The following is a 22,947-nucleotide window of genomic DNA, read 5'->3' as shown; positions in this document are numbered from 1 at the left end:
GGTGCTCGGCCCGGTACTTTTTAACATATTTATTAATGATCTAGATGAGGGGGTGGAGGGACTATTCATCAAGTTTGCAGATGACACCAAATTGAGAGGACTGGCAAATACTCCGGAAGATAGAGACAGAGTTCAACGAGATCTGAACACAATGGAAAAATGGGCAAATGAGAACAAGATGCAATTTAATAAAGATAAGTGTAAAGTTCTGCATCAGGGTCAGAAAAATGAAAAGCATGCCTACTGGATGGGTGATACGCTTCTAGGTAGCACTGTGTGTGAACGAGACCTTGGGGTCCTTGTGGATTGTAAACTAAACATGAGCAGGCAGTGTGATGCAGCGGTAAAAAAGGCAAATGCCATTTTGGGCTGTATCAACAGAGGCATCACATCAAAATCACAAGATGTCATAGTCCCATTGTATACGGCACTGGTCAGACCACACCTGGAGTACTGTGTGCAGTTCTGGAGGCCTCACTTCAAGAAGGACGTAGATAAAATTGAAAGGGTATAGAGGAGAGCGACGAAGATGATCTGGGGCCAAGGGACCAAGCCCTATGAAGATAGGTTGAGGGACTTGGGAATGTTCAGCCTGGAGAAAAGAAGGTTGAGAGGGGACATGATAGCCCTCTTTAAGTATTTGAAAAGTTGTCACTTGGAGGAGGGCAGGATGCTGTTTCTGCTGGCTGCAGAGGAGAGGACACGCAGTAATGGGTTTAAACTTCAAGTACAACGATATAGGCTAGATATCAGGAAAACGTTTTTCACAGTCAGAGTAGTTCAGCAGTGGAATAGGCTGCCTAGGGAAGTGGTGAGCTCCCCCTCACTGGAAGTCCTCAAGCAAAGGTTGGATACACACTTTTCTTGGATGCTTTAGGATGCTTAGGGCTAATCCTGCGTTGAGCAGGGGGTTGGACTAGATGGCCTGTATGGCCCCAACTCTATGATTCTATGATTCTATGAGACTGTCCCAGCTCATGTTGATATATGAGAAAGAAATGGAAGAGCTCATTCCTTTTGGTTTGATAATATATCTGATGGAACTTAGGATATAATATTTGATTACTTTCATCCTCTTAGTGGTTCATTCCAAGGGAAACAATAGTATTCCAGCCATGGAACTAAGGCTGATTGGGACAGCTGCACATGGTTAGAGCATGTTGTGCCATGAAGTTCAACAGATGGCTTTGGGGTCCATAGTCTGGAAAAGATATCTCAGCCAGAAATCTTCCTTCAGAAAGAGATTTGGGAATGAAAATCATTCACCTCTCAATCAAACATATAATTAGAACAGATTTTGAGATTCCTCATCCAGGCACCATGAAGCCCACAAGTATTTAAATTATTTTAATGCATAAGTGGACTCCATGAAAACATTTTAGATAAGAAAAAAGACTACTGAAGATGCAACTTACCACTGCAAAGGGAGAATGAAAAAAGTTCATGAAGTTATCAATAATGTGCACATGCTCTTGGAAGACTGGATCTCTGTAGTCAAACCGAGTCCCAAAAACAACAGAGCAGATCACATTAGAAACAGCAGCGAAGATGCTTCTTGTTGGATTAAAAGCCTTTCCTGTAGGGGACCAAAATGACACAAAAGGAATTCACATGGGATAATACAGTAATCAAAGAAGAAAAATGTGTGATTCTAAAACCATATTGTTAAGAATAAGACTGCCAAATTCGCTTTGCTTGTGGTTTCTATAAATTACTTAAGATGTGAATCTAAAGCCCATAAAGAAAAAAATGTTTTTTTTTTCTTTTTCCTTAACACTGCACACACAACAAATATCTTAAACTGTATCAGCTAATTGTATCAGAAAACCACAGCCACTTGGGGCAGATGGTCATGGGGCTTGTTTTGTTTTTTGTTTTTAAGAATTGGGTGGAACCAGCTTCAATCTGCTATTGGCTTATTGTAGAATATTCTTAATTAAAGGACCATGTGAATAAATGGTCCTCTCAAACTATTTAGCTATTATTAAATATAATCTACATTATTTTGTTAGGGAAAAATGCATATTTAACATATAACATGGGACAAGATAGCTTGAATTAAAAATACACTCTAACCCCTCCTGCTTAACTTCTAAGACAGGATGTGCTAACAAAGGAACATTCAAACTACAAACAGAAGAATGAATGGGAAAGTCTCAGTTAAGACAAAAGCTAGTCAGAACCAGCCATAAAAAGGGAACACAGTAATTTGGAAGATTCCTAGTTACAAGTTCAAAAGGAAATGCTTAACTAGAAAATGCTTAACTTAGCTTATACGATTTATATTAAAACCTCCTTATAGAATCATAGAATCATAGAGTTGGAAGGGGCCATACAGGCCATCTAGTCCAACCCCCTGGCTCAACACAGGATCAGCCCTAAGCATCCTAAAGCATCCAAGAAAAGGGTGTATCCAACCTTTGCTTGAAGACTGCCAGTGAGGTGGAGCTCACCACCTTCTTAGGCAGCCTATTCCACTGCTGAACTTATCATGTTTCCATTTTTTTTTAAAGATTGCAAATAGGCAGTCGGAAAGATTGTGACCTAAATATTACTCAGTCTCACGGCAGTGTTTAACACAGTAGATCGTTGAAACTGGGATTCAAGGGATAGCCCTTCAATGGTTCATCTCTTTCCTCCAGGGTCACAGAGGGTAGCAATAGGAGAGAACCAGTAGTATTGCTGGCAACTCTACTGTGGGGTGCCACAAGGAGCAGTTCTTTCCCTAGTCCTATTTAACATCTTTATGTATCTTTATGTATCAGCCGCATTTAATGTGGCTGACAATGAGTTGTTGGCTGCCTCACCAGGGCTGGGATATTTGGGACAGCCCTTCAGTGGCTGATCTCCTTTCTCCAGAACCGGACACAGAGGGTTCAGTGGAAGTCGAGCTATCATGTCCCTTTCAACTCCCTCGTGCAATTGCCCACCCTGGCCAGGGTGCAACTCACCATCTCGCCCAAGGCCAGGAACTAGGACATGATTATGGATGCTTCCCTATCAATGGAGACCCATGGCATGAGGGTAGCCAGCCTAGCATTTTTCCATCTTCGCCAGGCAAAGTTACTAGCACCGTATCTGTCCTCAGATCATTTGGCCACAGTGTTCCATGCAATGGTTACCTCCAGGACTGACTTCTATAATTTGCTCTATGCTGGCCTTCCCTTGGGCTTGACCCAGACATTGCAGTTGGTGCAAAATGCAGCTGCTAGAGTCCTCACAGGTACACCATGGAGGGCCCATGCCTAGTCAGTGCTGAGGCAGCAACATTGGTTGCCAGTTGCGGCCTGGATCAGATTCAAGGTTTTTATATTGACCTTTAAGGCTATCTGCAGTTTGGACCCCACATATCTGTGGGACCCTCTACCCTCCTATGCCCCCCCCCCCAGGGCTCTTCACTCTATGGGTGAAAATTTGCTGGTGATCCCTGGCCCATGAGAGGTATGCCTGGCCTTGACATGGGCCAGGCCCTTTTTGGTCCTAGCTTTCACTTGGTAGAATGAGCTCCCAGAAGAACTGAGACCCCGTTGGAGCTTTCTCATTTCTGCTGGGCCTGCAAGGCGGAGCTCTTCCACCAGATCTTTGGGCAAGCTCAGGGCAATTAGACCTAACTTAGATATCTGTGAAACAGACTTCCTAGTGGCCACTATATTACTGGATCCATTTCTGATGCCCACTTCCTGCCCAAGAACAATGTTTTCTGTTTCTTTACAGTAAGTAGGAGCACCTTGCTTTGCTGAAATTTCCTCAACCAGGCAAACGGCCTCCGCCTGGACCCTCTCAGACATGGTTTTCTTTCCCATCCCAAAGTCTCGCAGAGTGGTAAGAATGAACCGGCGATGTTCCTTCCATTTCACATCTTTTGTTTTGGATACTTCTGAAATGATATAATTAGAAATGGATTTGTCTGTTCACAATACGTAAAAATATCTACCCAAAATGTCTTGATAAGTAATGAATTCTAGTGCTTCCCCACTTCAAACTTTTATTTTCAGGGGTGGCATCAAGAAGCCGTGGCTGGAACTTTGTGGCCTCTGTGGCTGGAAAGCAGAGCAGCAGAGGAATGCGTGGTCCCCAGTGGTCAGCCCATGTGGCTTGTGCAGGGGAGGGGTCTGTGGCGATGGAAGGATAGCTTGGCATGGGGGCAGGTGGCCTTGAGTGAAAGGACCTCTCATTCCACACCTATGAAACTGGCACTACCACTGGGATCTTGTCCCATTTGTTCCATATGGCTTTCCTCCCAGTCTCCTTTTGCTTCAGTTTTGATGGGTCATGTTTAATATTTTCTCTGCATTGTTATTGTCACAGCTTCGGGCGGTTTGGGCATTGGGGTAGATCTTCTTGGCTATGGAGGCAATGCCAGAATGCCTGCATTCTGGAGACTCCCTTAGGGGTCTTGGGGTGGAGCCCATTCAGTAGCATGCCCCACTTGGGGCTGCCAGGTGGCAAAATGAACCATGCGGGCATCCTGTAGTTCCTTGGGGTATGCCACCCAGCAGGAAAGCTGGAGCATGGGGTTCATCAGCTGGAAGGTGTCTTGTCCAATGCAGGATCCAACCCCATGTGGTACAAATGCTCCTGCAGTGTAGTCAATAAAGCTATGGCCTTTTTACCTCCAAGGTTATCAATGTTATTCTCCACCTGCAGTCCTCCACACTTATGCCCCTGGGTCTATAAGTCATTTCCCTGCTAATAAGTATGCTGAGAATAAAAGACACCAAACTGAGAATCACAGCACATGTTGCTCCACAGTCAGTTTACACAAATGGAAGGGAAAGGGGATTTTTTTGCCTTTTTTTCCACTTCCATCACAGACCCCTACTTTCCTTCTTGTGTTTTTTCCTGAGGGTCCCAAGTCTTCCAGAGGAGAATGGCAGGAATGGTTCATTCCATGCACAAAATTAACTTCAGGGGACTGGGACTGAATTTTGATTTTAACTCATTGTCTTCCATGTCCCTTCCTCCATGACACATTAAGGTGGTAATGGCATTTCCATATATCATAGTCAGAGGAAGGGAGGTCAGTGCAGTATTATTCTTTCTGATGTTAAACAGGTTCTATTTCTCATTGAGCTACACCCCTAGCCAGTAGGTAGGACAAACTCCTTCTTTTAAGGATGGTAAAGTTTTAATTTGGTTCTTTTTACTATGGTACATGAAACTGAGAAATCTGATTTTTCTAGGAAATGAGTTTTTCCCCCTTACTAGAGTATTACAGTTAAAAATTGCATGGTATATGAAAACAGCTGTTTAAAAAGAAAAAGAAAGGATAGTACCCACCACTTCTCTTGAATATTTGGTCAGTAACTGGGATGGGAGGTCGCCCACCAAACTCTTCAGAGTGATCCACCAAAGCATCTTTCACCACATCATAGCTACAGAGCACAATAACAGGCTTTGGTCCCCTCCAGATAGTGAAAACAGGGCCGTATTTCTTCATGAGCTGAAGACCAAATCCGAAAGATTGTTAGTCTTAAGGCAAGGAGCTCAGTTCAGAAGAAGTAGAAGAAGAAGATTTGGTTCTTATATTCTAACTGAGCAATGATATCAGGGCTCTCTCAGCCTCATCTACCTCACAGGATGTCTGTTGTGGGGACAGGAAAGGGAAGGCAATTGTAAGCCGCTTTGAGCCTCCTTCTGGTAGAGAAAAGCGGCATATAAGAACCAACTGTTTTTCTAACCTACCTCACATGGTCACTGTGAGGATAAAATGGAGGAGAGGACAGTGATATAAGACATTTTAGGACCACATTGGGGAGAAAGGTCACACAGAGAAGGTGGGAAATATCCGTTTTGTTATCAAATGGGAGGACAGAACTGGTGTGGTACAAAGACATGTCTTGGGTAAACTCTGTATGGAAGAGAACTATAAATCACATAGCAAAGCTATTATGAATGTATGTATTATGAATCTGTTTTGTGTGAAGAATTTAAATTTTTTAAAATCTATAAACGGGGGGAACAACTGGTTTGATATAGTGGTTAGACGCTCAGGCTAGGATCAGGGAAACACAGGCTTGACTACCTAGTCTGCCATGAAAGCTTGCTGGGAGGCTTTACGCCAGCCACACACTGTCGGCCAGGCCTATCTCATGAGGGTGTTATGAAGATAAAATGGAAGATAATGCTGCTTTAGGTCTAGAGTTTGCAGAAAAGCAGGGCATCAATTCCCTTAGGTCTAGAGTTTGCAGAAAAGCAGGGCATCAATTCCCTAAATTAAATATATATATATTTCAAGATCGGGGCAGATAAAAGGTTGACTAGTGGACAGAAAAAAAGGAAGCAGGGAAAGGAGAGGATATGGAGGCTGCCTGGAGGAAGAAAAAAGGAAACAATGTGGGGGATAAATGGAGTTCTTATATGGTCCTCACTGTACAAATGGGCTATGCTAAGTCCACCAACCAGAACTGTGCAGTTTCCCAGGAAGAGGCTGACAGAGGAAAGGAAGGAAAGCCAAAAGTGAGGTAGGTGTACAAAATGTGATATTGTTGAGTCTTACATGTGCTATGTAAGCCATCAACCCCTCCAGAGTTGAGTGGATGTGGCTAAGGATCCCCTTCCCCACTTCTGCCTTTCAGGGCTTGTCTGTTCCCCATATTTACTGAACTGAACATAAGAAGACCTATAAAAATGGGAACATTTTAAATGGACAAAACTGGAACGTGTATGTGAATGTAAGACTAATTCCCACTTTTTTATGGCATACCTGGTGGGAAAACATTGGAGATAACCCTGTACCTTTCAGCAGACTCAGAAAATTCATATCTCCTCAGTACTGCAAAAGTGCCTGACAGGCTCAATATTAACTATCTGGTACTAGCATGAAAAGAGCCTCTTGTGGTGCAGAGTGGTAAGGCAGCAGACATGCAGTCTGAAAGCTCTGCCCATGAGGCTGGGAGTTCGATCCCAGCAGCCGGCTCAAGGTTGACTCAGCCTTCCATCCTTCCAAGGTCGGTAAATGAGTACCCAGCTTGCTGGGGGGTAAACGGTAATGACTGGGGAAGGCACTGGCAAACCACCCCGTACTGAGTCTGCCATGAAAACGCTAGAGGGCATCACCCAAAGGGTCAGACATGACCCAGTGCTTGCACAGGGGATACCTTTACCTTTTTACCTTTTACCAGCATGAAACACATGACAAAACTTGCATCTCCCGATCCAGCCCTGGAACTTCCGGGAAATGTAGTCTTGGTTGAAGTAAGAGGCAGAGGAGGCATGCAGGTTCAAAATCCTATGTAGACTCCTTCCTGCACCTTATCTTGGGAATCCCCTCCCCTGAGTCAGCAGAAAAACAGCCAGGCTTGCTGATTCCTTAGGCTCTTCAGTTTGTGAGGGGCTTAACCTTTGCCTTTTAAACCCATTCTAACCAACCCCTGTGCATAAACACACACTATCAGGGCTGCAGACTTTATGAAATGAAAGGGTAGGAGAAATGTATTGTCTTACTCTCACTTCTGAATGCAGCACTGCCATCAAGAAGAAAGAATTCTTCTCTTAGCATTTTCATTCACAGATTCCTGGCAGGCCTAGCCCAGGCTAGCCTGATCTTGCCAGGCCTTGGAAGCTATGCAGGGTTGACGCTAGCTAATGGGAGACCTCCAAGGAACACCAGAGTCCTGATGTAGAACCAGGAAATGGCAAACCACCTCTGAATATCTCTTGCCTTGAAAACCCTACCAGTTGCCATAAGTCAGCTGTGATTTGATGACAAAGAACAACAAACCAGGAAGTAATGGCCATTCTCTTCAATGGGAATTAAAAAGGTAAAGGTATCCCCTGTGCAAGCACCGGGTCCTGTCTGACTCTTGGGGTGATGCCCTCTAGCGTTTTCATGGCAGACTCAATACGGGGTGGCCTTGCCAGTGCCTTCCCCAGTCATTACCGTTTACCCCCCAGCAGCAAACGTACCGACCTCGGAAGGATGGAAGGCTGAGTCAACCTAGAGCTGACTGCTGGGATTGAACTCCCAACTTCATGGACAGACAGCTTCAGACAGTATTTCTGCCGCTTACCACTCTGGGCCACAAGAGGCTCTTTCAATGGGAATTCCAAGTAATTGGCTACAATCCTAAACGCAGCCCTTTCACTAGGGAAGCAGGAGCTTTGGGACCAGTTTAAAAACACTGGATTTCTGCCTAAGTAACCTGGGCCAGAGAAACAGTGGAGCAATCTGAAAAGGAGTCTGCCCTTTCAGGCCAGGGCCGCTTCCCCTTGGCTGGCCTCTTGGCTTGGCTGGTCTCTCCTTCTACTCTGCAAAGGAGGGTTTCTGCCTGCTTGGACTGATGATCCCTCCAGGCTGCCACCAGCCCACCTAGGACTGAGGCCAACTGGGAGATGACCTTAAAGGCCAGACCTCCCCTGTTCTCTTGATTTCTAGTGGCAGTTTCCTGTTCCACTTGAATGCAAGTGATGAGAACATATAAAGTCCACTTGGCTTGTAATAATGATAAATGAATAGCTAAATTGGACACAGCATAAGACATCAAAAAGGAAAACATTTGCTTGATTCAAAACTGCACAAACTTTTGCTGTACCCAGAGAAGGTAACTGTCTTCGTTAATTTACAACAGAAAATAACAAAACTACAGCCTTACTCAGAGGCTCTGCTCTCTTTTTGAGGGTTGTGAAACAAGCTTTACCATGCTTGTCTTCTTGCTCAGAAGAAATCTTTTGTGCCCCCTCCCTCCCCCCTTCCCCATACCTAACTGTAGCCAGACAGGTAGTAAAAAGTACCTTGGTATTATTCTCTTAAAATCTTTGTCTTTTTATTTCATCAACACCCCCCCCCCCCCCCGAGGCAGGCGCGTAGACTGTAAACCTCCGTCTCCCAGGCAATGAGGACGGAGGTTGAGGGAATGCAGATGCAAAAGAATGTATATAAGCAGAAGATGCCTGTATAAACTGAGCACCCTATGCTGACATGCTCCCATATTAAATGCCTTGGAGTTTCAGTGCTCCAGCTGTAGGGGTGTGGCCCTTTGACTTGTGCATACCAGGGTCATTCTTAACACAAGCTTTGGTAACTTAAGCCTTTGCAGGGTTTCCTTCCTTCCTTTTTTGAAGTTAGTTCCTAACCATTTCTGTATAGCAACTCAGAAGTCCAAATTTATTTGGTACGGTGACCCAGCCAAGGCTGGCTGAAAGTGCCCTGGACTGTAACCTTGGCACCCATCTAATTCAGCAGTCCCATTTCTATAGTGGCTTAGCAGGTGTTTTTGAGAAGCCAGCAACATCACTCAAAGGGTGTAGCTGCCCCAGTATGAACCCCAAGCAAGAGGCATTCTGACATCGACAACCTTTGCCTTGGGAGCCTCTGATAATTCTTTCTTTCTTCTATGAAACTCACTCTCACAAAGCCTTTGTCAGCCTTTTGACTGTGGAACAGCCTCTGAAATAAGTGTTCAGGCTTTGAGGAGCCCTGGAAGGGTAACCTTTAGCAAGGCCTGACCCATTACTTTCTTCCATAGGCATCGCTACCCATTTTTGGGTCCTGGTCCACTGGTTGGGAAAAACTCCTATAGTTATGGGTGGGTAGGCAGGTTTGGGCAGACATTGCCTTCCCCTAAGCATCAGCAGAATTATGTAATTTTGTTGAAGATCCCTTCCTGCCCCTCCTGTTGTCCAATTTCTCTATTAATCAAAATGGAAGAAATGGATAATTGGTCTTCATGGAGAACACTGGAACAAGGGACTAAGATAATTCTTATTAGCGAGAAAATAATCGGGAAAGAGCTGGTACAAATCACACCTTCCAATAGAAAATTTCAAGAAATATATATGTAAATAAAATATATATGATACATATAATTTTTGTGATTGCACTTGCCTTCGATCTTACACCCTACTAGAGCCACAAGTAGATTGATGAATGATGCAGTTTCTCACAAAACAGATAAAAAGCAAATAATAAGGACCTGGGATAAAGTAGTAAAAGGACATACATATTCAGAATCCATGTTTGCTAATGGGCAGACACAATGAATAAAGGAGAGAGAAACTAATCTGACTGCCTTCCATGAGCCATCCTTTCATCCAAAGGTAAATGTTCTTTCCTCTGCACCACATGGAGGCTGTCAAAGGAGACCATGAGAGAGAGCCTTACCTTCTTATAGCTGCTGTGCAGAGGAAGAACATCTTTCTGTAAAGCATTGCCCAGGAAGAGCCAAGGGGTGGGTCCTGGAGGCAGCTGGCTCTGCTTCTTGTACACCTGGAAGGAAATGAAACATAAAGGCAACAGCACACAGAGAAGGAGAAGAAGTCCGGCCCCTGTCACCAGCTCCATCTTCGTCTGTGCTTTTGTTTTAGGCTGAGGCCTGAGTTGCTACCGCAGAAAGACTAGTTAGGAAATAAGAACTGCCCGCTGGAGATGCAACAGGACCCCAACTCCAGCCTCTCTTCAACTTGCCTCACACCTCCCTTGGGAGGAAACTGATCTTTGTCCTCTGTAATCAAGGGTGATAAAACCAGTGCTTGCACTCTGATCCAGGCTGCAAACAAACTATTGACCTTTCTGCTACTGAACTATCAGAAAGGTGGTTCATTATGAGCAATGGTTATCAGAGTGATTTGGAACCATGATTTGGAACCATGAAATATGCTGTATACCAAGAAGGAGGCAATGCCACAGGTCAGTAACACAGTAACTTTATTAACATGTACACTCTGTAGCAATTGGCAAGGATGCAATTGTAACTGGCAATTGGCAAGGATGCAATTATATAGCTTGCTTTTCCACTTAAAATTCTTCCTGCTCACAGAAAGGAAACCACTCAGCTAACCTTTAACATTCAAACAGTGAATAAAGGTAAAGGTAAAGGTATCCCCTGTGCAAGCACCGAGTCATGTCTGACCCCTGGGGTGACGCCCTCTAGCGTTTTCATGGCAGACTCAATACGGGGTGGTTTGCCAGTGCCTTCCCCAGTCATTACCGTTTACCCCCCAGCAAGCTGGGTACTCATTTTACCGACCTCGGAAGGATGGAAGGCTGAGTCAACCTTGAGCCGGCTGCTGGGATTGAACTCCCAACCTCATGGGCAGACAGCTCCAGACAGCATATCGCTGCCTTACCACTCTGCGCCACAAGAGGCTCATACAAACAGTGAATACACTACTATATATATATAATTTCACAGTAGATGAGTTATTACTATTTATAGAAGGACTTGCTTGTTTTTGGATGCTTCCTCTTCTGAACTCACATCCTTTAAAATTCATATAGTGGCATTTGAATGTTCTGTTATTGTGCTTTTCTCTCACCAAAATTGTGAGCCTTACATAATCAAAGAAACATGTTGCTTAGGACATGACTCTAATTAAGAGAAATGTGTAGTCAGCAATTTATAAATGAAGTGTCAGCCCCAACATTTCTCATTAATAAACCCTCAAAATATTATGAAGATAAACAAAATTATTTCTGATATTCAAGAGCAGCTGAAACCCTTCTGATCTGATTATTTATTGAGCCACTTATGGATCTCCTTTTCTTTCTTTGGCAATTGGAGGTAGAAGAAGCTGCAAGGGGAGAGAGTGATTCAGGAGAAATATGTAAGTCAGGATCATTGTCCTATCAACAGTGGCATACCTAGACTATTTGGGGCCCAGGGCAGATAATTTTTTAACATGACTTCATCTGTTTGGGGGATTTTTTTGCTTTCGTCACAACTGACTTATGGTGACCTGGACCATTTATGCACTGGGAACTTCACTGCCTCAGCTCTCATGCAGGAGTACACATTGGGGGCGGATGAGGTGCACCAGGCCAAATGCTCCCCCATGTGGGTGCAGGAAGAGGTGGGGCAACCTGCCACAATTAAAACTCCAGCCTGCAGCCAGGCATGAAACCTTCAGTGCATAAACGGTCCTGTAGAGCTTTTAAGACAAGAGAAGTTTATGTATTTTATTTATTTATTTATATTTACATTTGTTTACTGCCCTTCCAGGCCATTTTACATCAATAACAAACCAACTCCACCCCCTCTCCCCCTCTGCAGGTGGTTCTGCTTAGCTTCTGATGAGAACAAGCTAGGGTGGGGCTATCCAGTTTAGGTCCCCTTCTCTAATATATATCAGTAATAATCATGAAATAAAATGAATAATAATAATGGCCAAACTCGATTCAGGTGAGTGGTTGTGTTGATTTGAAGCAGCAGAACCCACTTTGATTTTAAAGGTGCCACAGCTGATGCACAAGCTTGCTCCCTCCATGGTTTGTTACCAAGCACAAGTATACCACACTTGAGGGCCACTCCTCACTTGGGCCTGGGATGGCCTCAGAACATGACAGCAGGGAGCAGCTGGGGCTCAGTGATTCTGGGGCCATAATCTGGACTTTTTCGGCTGAGAATGCTCCTGGTCTGCAAAAGCCCTCTCCACTTCCTCTAGGACTAGTGAACCCAATCCCTCTACAGCATCAGCCTTCTTGACCAGCATTGTCTACACCTTGTTGGGATTCAGCTTCGGCACCAGTTCAGAGCCAAGATTGGTATATCTGGATGCTTAGATGTCAAAATATACAACTGGATCTCATCTGCATATTTATTAACAACTCATTATAGATGGGAAGAAAACATGTGAAATGTGAATGAGCCATAATGTTTCCATGGCAGGGGAAGGCAAGTAAAAATATAGAGGAACATTTGATCGAGAGATGAGCCATCACTGCTCTTGTGTTTTTAAGTCTCCAAAGGTCTGACTTCTTTGCCTCATAGTGCAAACTTTCAACTAGCTTTTTTAACACACTTTTCTTAAACTATATTAGCCAGCATTTCATATTGCACTTGTAGCATACCATAGATAAGGTAGTAGTATTCTTAAAAGTATATTAAGAGAGTACAGATTGCTTTTCTGTTGGTTCAGAATTAGTACAGTAGGCTAAAATTAATTTTCTTGTCAAATCAAATGCAGCATATGTTTTTTTAATTAACATTGTCAGTTTGCTTTTAAGGAACCCCAAGATTTCTGTTGCTTTATGATTTAGTAGACTAACATATTTGTTTCCCACAAAAAATGTATTTTCCATGAAAATGTGTCAAGTAGCAGCTTGTTGTTGAAGCTGGAACCTCAGTACAGAAGTCAATAATGTGATCAACAAGATAATAAAGTGGCAATCTCACGAACTAAAGTATTTCAAGACCCATGAATTAATGGGGGATACGGACAGAGAAACACACACACTACAAGGTACTTTCAACAGGAATGAATTCGATTTGCAAAGGACCCAAAATATATGTTATTAAACATAGTACCAAAGAGTATTGAAATGTACAGTGAACTTGTTAAATATAAAGTAACAGCTGCTGGGTTGTTATATGCATCAAGATGGAAAAAAGAATCCTTACCAGATTTTACAGAATGGCTAAATAAATTGATGGAATATGGGTCATTGGCAAAAATTGATGCAGAACAGATCAAAATTAGATTTTAATAGAAAATTGATTCCAATATTATATTATATTGATAAAATAAGATGAAAAGAAATAATTGATTTATATGAGGTATATGGAAATGATGGAAATATGTAAGCTTGGGGAGGAAATACAATAGGTATTTTGCGTTATTATCAAGGAGGCAAAAGGGGGGACATGTATTGTGAAATGTCAACTTAATATTCATAGTTCTGTAAATGAACTATATAGTGTATTCTTTCTGTATTCCATACTTTGTAGTGTCTTTTTATTTTCTGAATAAATACTTCTTTAAAAAAGAGAAAAAGTCCAGTAAATATTTACCTGACCATCATTCATTCGTTCGTTCGTTCGTACATTGTCATGGATCAGCATCTGACCTGACCATTCTGCAGCAGTAGCTATTACATCATTAATTTTCCCCTGCTGATTTTGCAACTGAGAGTTCAAGCACTCTTCAGTTGTCAGTGAACTGTATTTGCTCAAAGTTACTTTAATCTTGGACAGTTAACTGAAGCAATTACAAAAAGGTTAGCTTAACTGCCTTTCAATAGAGGTTAGAATTGAGAATGGTGTTCATGTTGCTAAATAATTTCTATTTATGCTGACTGCCTTATTTGCACGTGTTGATTATCTCATATTTAGTTAAGAACCAATAATTTACCTAGATAATAACCACATGGTTATGAGAGATTTATGTTCCATAAATATGCACTACTATGTTAAGCAAATCAGGTTTCTCTGGATGGAAGTCTCTGGATGGAAGCAGATTAGGGCTGATTCTGCACTTACTTTGTTTTTTTTCCACTGTGGATCCTCCTGAATCCAGATCGATTTCAACTTGGTCTTCCTCCACCCCCCCCCCCATTGAAACAGAAAAGTGTTCTGCACGAGGTTAGGGAGGGTCAGAAGGGGAAGGGGGGGCCAAGCCCAGACGGAGCCTCTTTCTTTGCTTTTCTTGAAGGAGGGGGGAGAGGATTGAAGACAACAAAGGAGGGAGAAAAAAAAAGAGTTTCTGGGGAGAGAAAATTACCACTTCCCCTTTAAGAAAAGCTTACTGCCGAAGAAGGCGGAGCCATGGCACTTGGATAGCTCGAATACTTCGAGCTCCTGTTCCACTGAGGGTCAATTGCTGCTGTGATTGACAGAATCGGGTTTTGGGTACGCTAACCCACCTACAATCTTCTCAGAAATTCCTTGTGAATCTCTGGGGCCTCTCTGTTCCGCAGGGAAATTAATCTCCCACTGGAACGTAAGCTCAGTGTGCACAGGGTCCAGCAAGCGCCGTCCGCCATTTTAATATCCTTTCCTCCTTTTTCAACTCTGCAATCTACAAAGCTTATTTTAATCTACAAAGCTAATTGGATACCTCCCAGCAAGACCTTCGACTCACCACAACTCCGGAGTGAAAACATCTGGCAGACATCAGATCGAGCCTACAAACAGTGAGTGGGGTTTCCCCCGGCACCCTTTTCCCTGGAATGAACTCTCGGCGTGGAGAGTTGCTTTCGCTAATCCAAACAAGCTAGAGTGACAGGAAGACGATTTATACAACTGAGGGGGTGGAGACTGCCAAATTCCAAGATATTGAGTCATTAATCAACGCAGAGATGCAAGTGCTCTTCTGCTTTCCGTCTCTACTGTTTCCCCCGCTTCTGGCTCTGCTTGATGCCACCTCATTATGAGGCAGGCTAATTTTCTTTTCTAAGCAGAAGAAGGACTTAAATTAACTCAAACTAATAAGTAACAGCTCTTATTGCATCTGTTTTTGTCTTCGGAGATAAGAGAGATTAGAGCCGTGAATCTCGCGAGAACTAAGCTCCAGAGACATTGCTTTATCAAAACAGACTGTTGCTTTCGTTAGGACTCTGTAGGACCTCTACTGGTTATTTGCAAAATTGCAAATATATTTTGGAAACAACATATGCATAATTGATTAAGTCTAACAAAATTCCAAGCCTGGAACATGTTTTCGCTTAAAAAATTTGCATATCTTCTAGAGAAACAAACACAAGACCTGAAAGAATCTATAAATGGCTCGCTTAAAAATATGCTCATGGAGTCTAAAGGCATTAAGGAAGTAGTTTCTAATAGGAATGATGAACCAATAGTAGTGGCTGATGATAGCTCTAAACAAGGTGGAAAATTACCAGCAGAAGAGGAATCTGAAATTATGGAGATGGAAAAGGGGATGTCAGAGTCTTGCAGCTCAGATAAGGACACCCTACCTGAGAAGATATACAGCCACTCCAAAGCAACAGTACACAAGAATCAATTAAAAGACATATGGATCTGCGGTGAAAGCAATCGATTGAAAGGAGCTTCTTGGAAAAACATCTGTACTGATATTGGGGTCCAGGAGGTACAACTGTTTCAAGATTTATCGATGTATACTCCGAGGGAAAGACTACAACTGTACTTTCCCAGCCAAAGACCAACAGGACAGAACATTAGTCAATGGGAGCCACAAGACGTAACAAGCCTCAATATGAGACCCCCTTAAGAAGCTTGGGGAATGGAAATGTAACACAGTGGTTGAAATTCTTTTCCTCTTTTCCCTCCTTTCCGTAGCTATATAGGCAATATAACTAGTTAAGTAGTTAATCTGGGGTCTAAGATCTTCTAAGTAAGCTGAATTTGTATTATTAAATCTAATTTCGTAGTGTCTACCAGCCCAAAATTAAAGCATAACTAAAAGGAGACACCTAATGGAATGGGTTTACATTATAGTGTGGGGTTTTAGATTTCCTATGATAGCTGAATTTGAATTATCTAACATATCTCTGTAGTGACTTTCAGCCTAAACTTAAAGCATAACTAAAAGGAGGTTCCTAACTGAGGAGGTGTAAATGTAACTAACGAAGAATTTACTCTACTAATTAATGAAGACTCCACTTTATTATTTCTGGTATTAACAATGTACACTTATATAACTTAATAACCTTAGCAACCCATAAACATATATTTGTTTCTCTTTCCATACAACTAAGCAGGCTTGTTTTTTTTCCTTTTTCCCTTTCCCTAGTGGAAATGTGGAGGGCTCTAGGACCACGTTAAGTATAAACTGTTTATGATTGTTAAAATTGTCAGAAACTATGCAAACAAATGCTGAAATGATGGTAACAAAGTAGACTTCTTTTTTTAAATGTGGTGCAAACGTGAAAAAGTCTATAAAAAGTCTATAAGCTTTGGGTAAAAGTCCATAATATTGTAGCCAGTCTTATAATCTTAAATGAAGAGAAGAGGGTTTTTAAGATTGAAACGGGGAACCAAAATGTTTTTCCGCAGTGCTTCCCAACCCACATACAGAGCTTCTTCTTCTATGCGACGACAGCAGCAAGACTAGAATTGGCCAAGAAATGGAAAACGCAAGAACTACCCTCGACAGAAGACTGGCTGAATAAACTAGCTGATGTTGCCAAGATGGCCAAACTGACACTAATAGTTAACGGAAGAATAGAAGAGGCCTTTCAAGAACAATGGGGCCCTTACCCGAACTATTTACAAAGGGGATTAAAATGGGGAACCAAGTGTATCAAATGAAGAGCATAACTCTCCTTTTCTGTATTAACAATGTAGATTGCATGTATCTCACTGTCTTCAACTCTGGAAAATAAAATAAAAACTCTCTATAAAAAAAAAGAAAAGCTTACTGCCTGTGTACTTCTCTACCATAGGAGCCAGCCCTGACTAATCAGGGCTTCTCTACCACGGCAAACATGCTTTCTCAATACAATTCTGAAAATATTGAGGGTTATTTCTACTCCTAAATATTGCGGGGAAAAGCTAGGGTCACTCCAGATCAATCATGATTGTTTCAGAGGGAAATTTTAGATCAGACAAGATCAAAATGGAAATCACATTCTGTGTAGATGGCAGGGACTGAATTGACCTGGGATTGGAATAAAAGCTCCGTGCAGCTTACACCCAGGAGAGATTGCTGGGGACATAATTTGGGTTTTTTGATAATCTCTAAAAGTGGTGAGACAAAAACCTAAAAACTGATTTGCTATTTAAATTATTACAGGCTATAATATAATTAAGCAATGCTGGGAACCTTGTAATTTTAGCACTTTTAAAACAGTAATTGTAGGGTTAATTTGTACATCTTTGTATTTCCTAGAGTAAAAAAGAGAATAATTTATTTTCTCAATAAAAGATATACTGTAATAATCTTTATTTTTCAATTTCTTTTTCTGAAAACCTGAATACAGGTTTTCAAAATGGTTTCCTGGTTATAGTTCACAGCTGGTTATAGTAATAGAACTGAATTTGCTTCTTATTTGTATTATCAGATTTAAAGATTAATAATCATCCTTTAATTGATAAATCCTGGAGGAATATGTTGCTAACTAGCTTGAAATTGTTTAGATTCTCTAATTGGATGCAGGAATGGAACCTCTCATTACACTCCAGTTCCCTGCCATGCGACATATTTACTTTACAGTTTGGGTTAGACATGTCCATTCGGTTTATCCAAGCCAAAAAGAATACTGAAAAAATACCTGAGCAGTATCTTTTCAGTATTTCTAAACCACAGATTCTCCAATCTATCTCAGCTACCAGTATAGCGGACCCAAATAAATTATTATTTTGGCTTTTACTTGGGCATATTCAGCAGCTATACTGCTGAAATGGCTGCTGCCCATTTAAACTTAACCATTTGACCAGTCTGCTGATCAGTTATTGAGTTTAAATGCATATACCTAGTTTGGGTATTCTATTCAAGGAAAGAGAAAACAAAAGAAGGGGAAAATAGCAAAAAGGAAAATTTAACTGCTTTCCTCCAACTGATATTTCTAACAGATGAAACTCTGCTGGGGCAAAGTTAATAATTTTAAAGGATAAGAAGCTGGCTCACAAACACAGGCCACCCCAATGCATAACAATCATATTGGGTTAGCTAAGGATAAGAAACATGAGCCTCTTGTGGCGCAGAGTGGTAAGTCAGCAGACATGCAGTATGAAAGCTCTGCCCATGAGGTTGGGAGTTCAATCCCAGCAGCCGGCTCAAGGTTGACTTAGGCTTCCATCCTTCCAAGGTCGGTAAAATGAGTATCCAGCTTGCTGGGGGGTAAACGGTAATGACTAGGGAAGGCACTGGCAAACCACCCCGTATTGAGTCTGCCATGAAAATGCTAGAGGGCGTCACCACAAGGGTCAGACATGACCTGGTGCTTGCACAGGGGATATCTTTACCTTTACCTTTAAGGATAAGAAACGTGATTGGTTTTGTTCCTGTTATCAATATTTTCTTAGTCACAACATTTTGCAAACTGTGGAATAAGAACAATATGTTTTCCCAGTTATGATGATCTAAGTACACTGTGTGTGACCCATGTCCCATTCCCATGTTCATTATGTTTTCTTTAAAGAGTTCTCCCTACTTGCAGCAGCCCAGCAACCCACACACCTACTACTTTGTGTGGGTCACATGAGCCCAGAAATGATGTTCCCATGTAGGGTCTAATAAAATCAGCAGCATTAATCCAGCATTCTCTGGACATCATCTGTGAGAGCAATCAGAGATGTCTCCACCCAATGGCCAGGCAAGAAGCCATATTGGAAAAGATTAAGGGTCAATATTTCCTCACTCTTCGTGGCCTTCACTGCCATTTTATATGTATTCATAAGCTTTGTAGACATTAATGAGGCTTCATCGTGGATTTTCTGCCAAATTTGCTCTAGCCATCTCAGTTTCCATTTCTGCTTGTCCTGAACACATGCCTGTAGAGATAGTTTCTTGTTCTTTGACAGTGAAAGCCTAAAAGAGCTTTGCTGGGAGTAAGACACATTGCATTCTGAGTGGGTCTATTTAGGAATGCTCTCTAGGACTCATATGCTACATCTTCTTTGTGCTGAACGTTTAGGTCTATTTCCTCATCTGAAATGTTTACAGTGGTGGAATTTTGCAAGAATACTGAGTTTTTCTCAGGTTATTTTTCAGTGTTGTGACAAAAGTGAACTGATGATAAGCTTTGGTTGCTTCCCACACACCTCCCTAAGACCCATTATGCACGGGGGTTTTAGCGTGCGTTCAGGGTGGAATGGCGGCGACTAAAATCACCGATAACGCATGGAGTCGGCTGCAACCGGCCGCAGATTCAGTGCACGCCGCCAAAAAAGTCGTGTTAGCAGAACGCGGAAGAAAGCGCAGCTTCCCGGGCGACCAGGGCACAACCGGAAGCGGCGCCGAATTGACCGCGTGCATAATCGGGGAGGCCGGAGGGTCGGAGGCGGCGTGACCGCTCAAGCGGCTGCCGGAACAAACGGCGGCGCAAGCCTGGGGGAACCCAAGGGAACACGGACGGAAAGGCGGATGGAGAGCTCACAGTGGAGGGGGGCGAGGGGATCGCAGCGGCTAAGGATGGCAGAGAAGCTGGCCACCCACCTCCCACCCATTCCCAAACACACACCCCAACCACAAACGAGAACGGAGGCGAGGTCTCTAAGAAAATACAAAAACTTTATAAAACAGTGTGAATGAACAAAGCACAAATATACAATACAAAGCTTAAAGTAGGGGAAACAATATAAAGGGGCAGAGGAACCAGGGCAGCAAAGAAGGGGAGAGGCGAACTGGGAGTAAACTAAGGGGAAGGGGAAACATGCTCCCACCCCCTCCGTGCCTGCTTCCCCTTGGCTCCGCATCAATGCCTTGACACCCACCTCTCCAGGTTTTGCCACCGTTGCGCCCCGTCCCGTGCATAACCGGTTTGCTTCGCGTCTTCCCCCTCCGCGTTTTCCATGTGACCCGAAATCGCTGTTTCGGCGGCTGTGCATAATGGGCCTAAGAAATCTCCAGATCTTTATATTTATTATTTATTTTTAGATTTCTATACTGCCACTCTCAGTTGACTCGCGGTGGTTTACAATAAAATCATAAAAACACAGTTAAGCCCCTAAAATCACCCCTTAATACAATTAACAAGATGGCAGTCATTAGGAATTCCAAAACCAAGAGTCGACTGAAAATGGCGCCATAAAAAGCTGGACTTCTGTTCAGCTCTTAAGCCATGCCGAGGGTCAGGAGCTTCTGCACCTGGCTGACCTGAGCAGATACGCAAATCTGCTCGCCGGTCGCCCCAGGAACCGGGAACGGCATCCTGAGGGTCCTACAGATCCGTGGGGAGGTAGGGGGACCGAACTCCCCGGATTAATAGCGGCGTGTGCTCAAGGTCACGATGGCGCCTTTGTCGCAAACAACTTTACAAGCTTGAAACGACCAGCTGACCTCACATTCTTCCCAGACCATCTTTTACCAGATTGACAGGAGCGTTGAAAGAAGCTGAAGATTACAACAGTAAGGATTGAAAGCTTTCTGGCTTTTCTTTTTCTTCTCCCACAAGCTCTTTCTTCCCCCCCCCCCCTCAACCAATTCACAAGTGAATTCCCTCTTTCGTCGAGTGAGAGACTCCCAGCTAATTATACCCACTAACCAAACAAAGAGAGAGATTTGAAGATTTGTTGGTGAAAGTTCAGTGGGGGAATTTGACTTGATACGGAGATCGACAAACTGATAATTTGGGATCGCTCGTGCTCCCACGAGACCTCACGAGACTTTCTGTTTATAGTTTGTGACTGCCTAGAACTATGGAAGAATTAACTAAGGCACAGCTTTTCCATTTGTTATGCGAAGGAAACTCAAAGATACTGAAAGCAGTCAATAAGCTGGAAAAGGAAATCCGTGGGACTAAGGGGGAGCTTTTGGACGGAGCCCATGGTCCGGAGAGACCAGCTGATGACGTAGCTCAGCTAACAATAAATCAAACGAAACTTCAATGTCTGGAAGTTAATCAACTGGAGGGAGAGATAGCCAGAGCTGTAAAAACCCAAAGTACCTTTGAAGAACCTGGGAAAACAGATTCAAGGAAGGAAAGCACCGAAAACCTGGAAGTCTATTCAGAGCAGGAAATGATTTGGATCAGCAAAATAAAAAGAGTCTATTCAAAAGCGACAGCAACCAGGAAGCTATCAGGAGATATTCCTGCACGACCAGAGGAAGAGATCCAGATTGATAAAATATTCAGAGCCTACTCAAAGGCGACTGTAAGCAAGAATCAAGTAAGAGATTTCTTTGGCCCTGACAGAAGGACAATCAGAAACACTCTACTATGGAAAAAAACACAATTTCATTTTCTGCAACCACCTGAAGGATGGGTTGAATAATGGAGTATTCTCCTGGCTTCCTGTGGGAAAGACAGCAGCAGTAACTTTTAGGACAGGACCAATATATGAAGGGAACTGACTTTATATCATTTAAGACAATAATAGAATATATCCTTATAATAGATTATACTCTCATATGTATCAACAACTACTTTGCTAAGAAAGATGGTAATAACTTCTAGATCAGGATTAATATGCGATGGGAATTGAATATGTATGTCAATATGTATGCTAAAAGAGGATGACAAACCATACTTCATAGGCATTAACAAGACGGCAGTAGTAACTCTTGGGTCAGGGCCAATTTATGAAGGAGACTGACCTAATATCATTTAAGATAATAACAGAATGTATTCTTATAACAGATCATACTCTCATATGTATTAACAATCACTTGGCTAAGAAAAATGCTAAAAACTTCTAGATAAGGAATAATATTTGATGGGAACTGAATATGTATGTTAAAAGAGGTGGCAAACCATATCAGCTGGTCGCTTTTTCTTCTCAATTTCTCTGTAAATGCTTTATATAATAATAAATAATAAAATTATTTTAAAAAAAGGAATTCCAAAACCTCACCCCCCCACACACACACCCCTGGTTCTGCACATGGGTCAAAGCTCTTTCCCTGGGAGTGAGGGATCTGGCCTAACACACACATTAGGGATCCACCGATGGAAACTCCATCATATACCTGGCAAAAGAGCTCTGTCTTTCAGGCCCTGCGGAACACTGACAACTCCAACAGTGTCCTTAGCTCTTCCAGGAAATCATTCCACCAGATTGGGGCCAGAGCTGAAAAGGTTTGGTTTGCCCCCTTTATACTACTAATCTCTGATACTTTGCTCCTGTTCACAGAGCCTGTATCCAAGCTGAAGATATTTGCTCAAGTATAATAAAGATAACTTTCAGATTGTTTCAAATCCCCCAAATTGTTTCACATCATGTGTGGGCAAACCTTCAGCAATTGTGTATTGGGTCTGCATTGTCTCATATGGAGTTCAACCCTCTCTGCATTAACTGTTTCTCCTCCACCCCCTCTTTCCTTGCATTCTCAAAAAGCCACATAGTAACACTACAGAAGTAATAGTGACACCAGAAAGATTTCTTTATCTTTATTTCCTTTCCTCCATTGGGACACGTAGAATGCTGGAACAGCAGCCTCCAAAGAGCAAGGAGTAATAACAAGGATAGTTCTCTATGGTTTTTGACTGTGATAGAATAGAAAAAACACTGCTAATTTGAAGATTATCACTTTTAGAAAGCTTGTGGCTGAGTCCCTCATTTCAAAGTCAATGATTATCCAATACAGACATTTTGTCTTCAGTTTAGTTTTATCAGTACTGAAGATTCCTGATAAAAATTATAAGGCTTG

At 42.5% G+C, this 22,947-nt stretch overlaps 1 protein-coding gene across 4 annotated transcripts in view; it reads right to left on the bottom strand.

Annotated features, from left to right (window-relative positions):
- LOC143832720 (cytochrome P450 2C11-like) overlaps nucleotides 1–22,947 on the bottom strand; it is a 50,478-nt gene that overhangs the window by 11,928 nt on the left and 15,603 nt on the right. Inside the window, exons 1-5 of one of the 4 annotated variants that reach the window (XM_077327544.1) lie at nucleotides 14,196–14,210; nucleotides 10,103–10,207; nucleotides 5,281–5,443; nucleotides 3,728–3,877; nucleotides 1,416–1,576 (exon numbers count right to left, since the gene is read on the bottom strand). In XM_077327544.1, coding sequence (XP_077183659.1) covers nucleotides 1,416–1,576; nucleotides 3,728–3,877; nucleotides 5,281–5,440 — 471 coding nt within the window. In that variant the 5' untranslated portion in view covers nucleotides 5,441–5,443; nucleotides 10,103–10,207; nucleotides 14,196–14,210. The other 3 variants (XM_077327543.1, XM_077327542.1, XM_077327541.1) reach the window with 3 other exon arrangements.

Source organism: Paroedura picta, chromosome 3 (genome assembly GCF_049243985.1).
Source record: "Paroedura picta isolate Pp20150507F chromosome 3, Ppicta_v3.0, whole genome shotgun sequence".
Classification (NCBI taxonomy): Eukaryota; Metazoa; Chordata; class Lepidosauria; order Squamata; family Gekkonidae; genus Paroedura; species Paroedura picta.
Note: the sequence above shows the minus strand (reverse complement) of the source record. Positions and strands in the feature narration are given on the sequence as shown.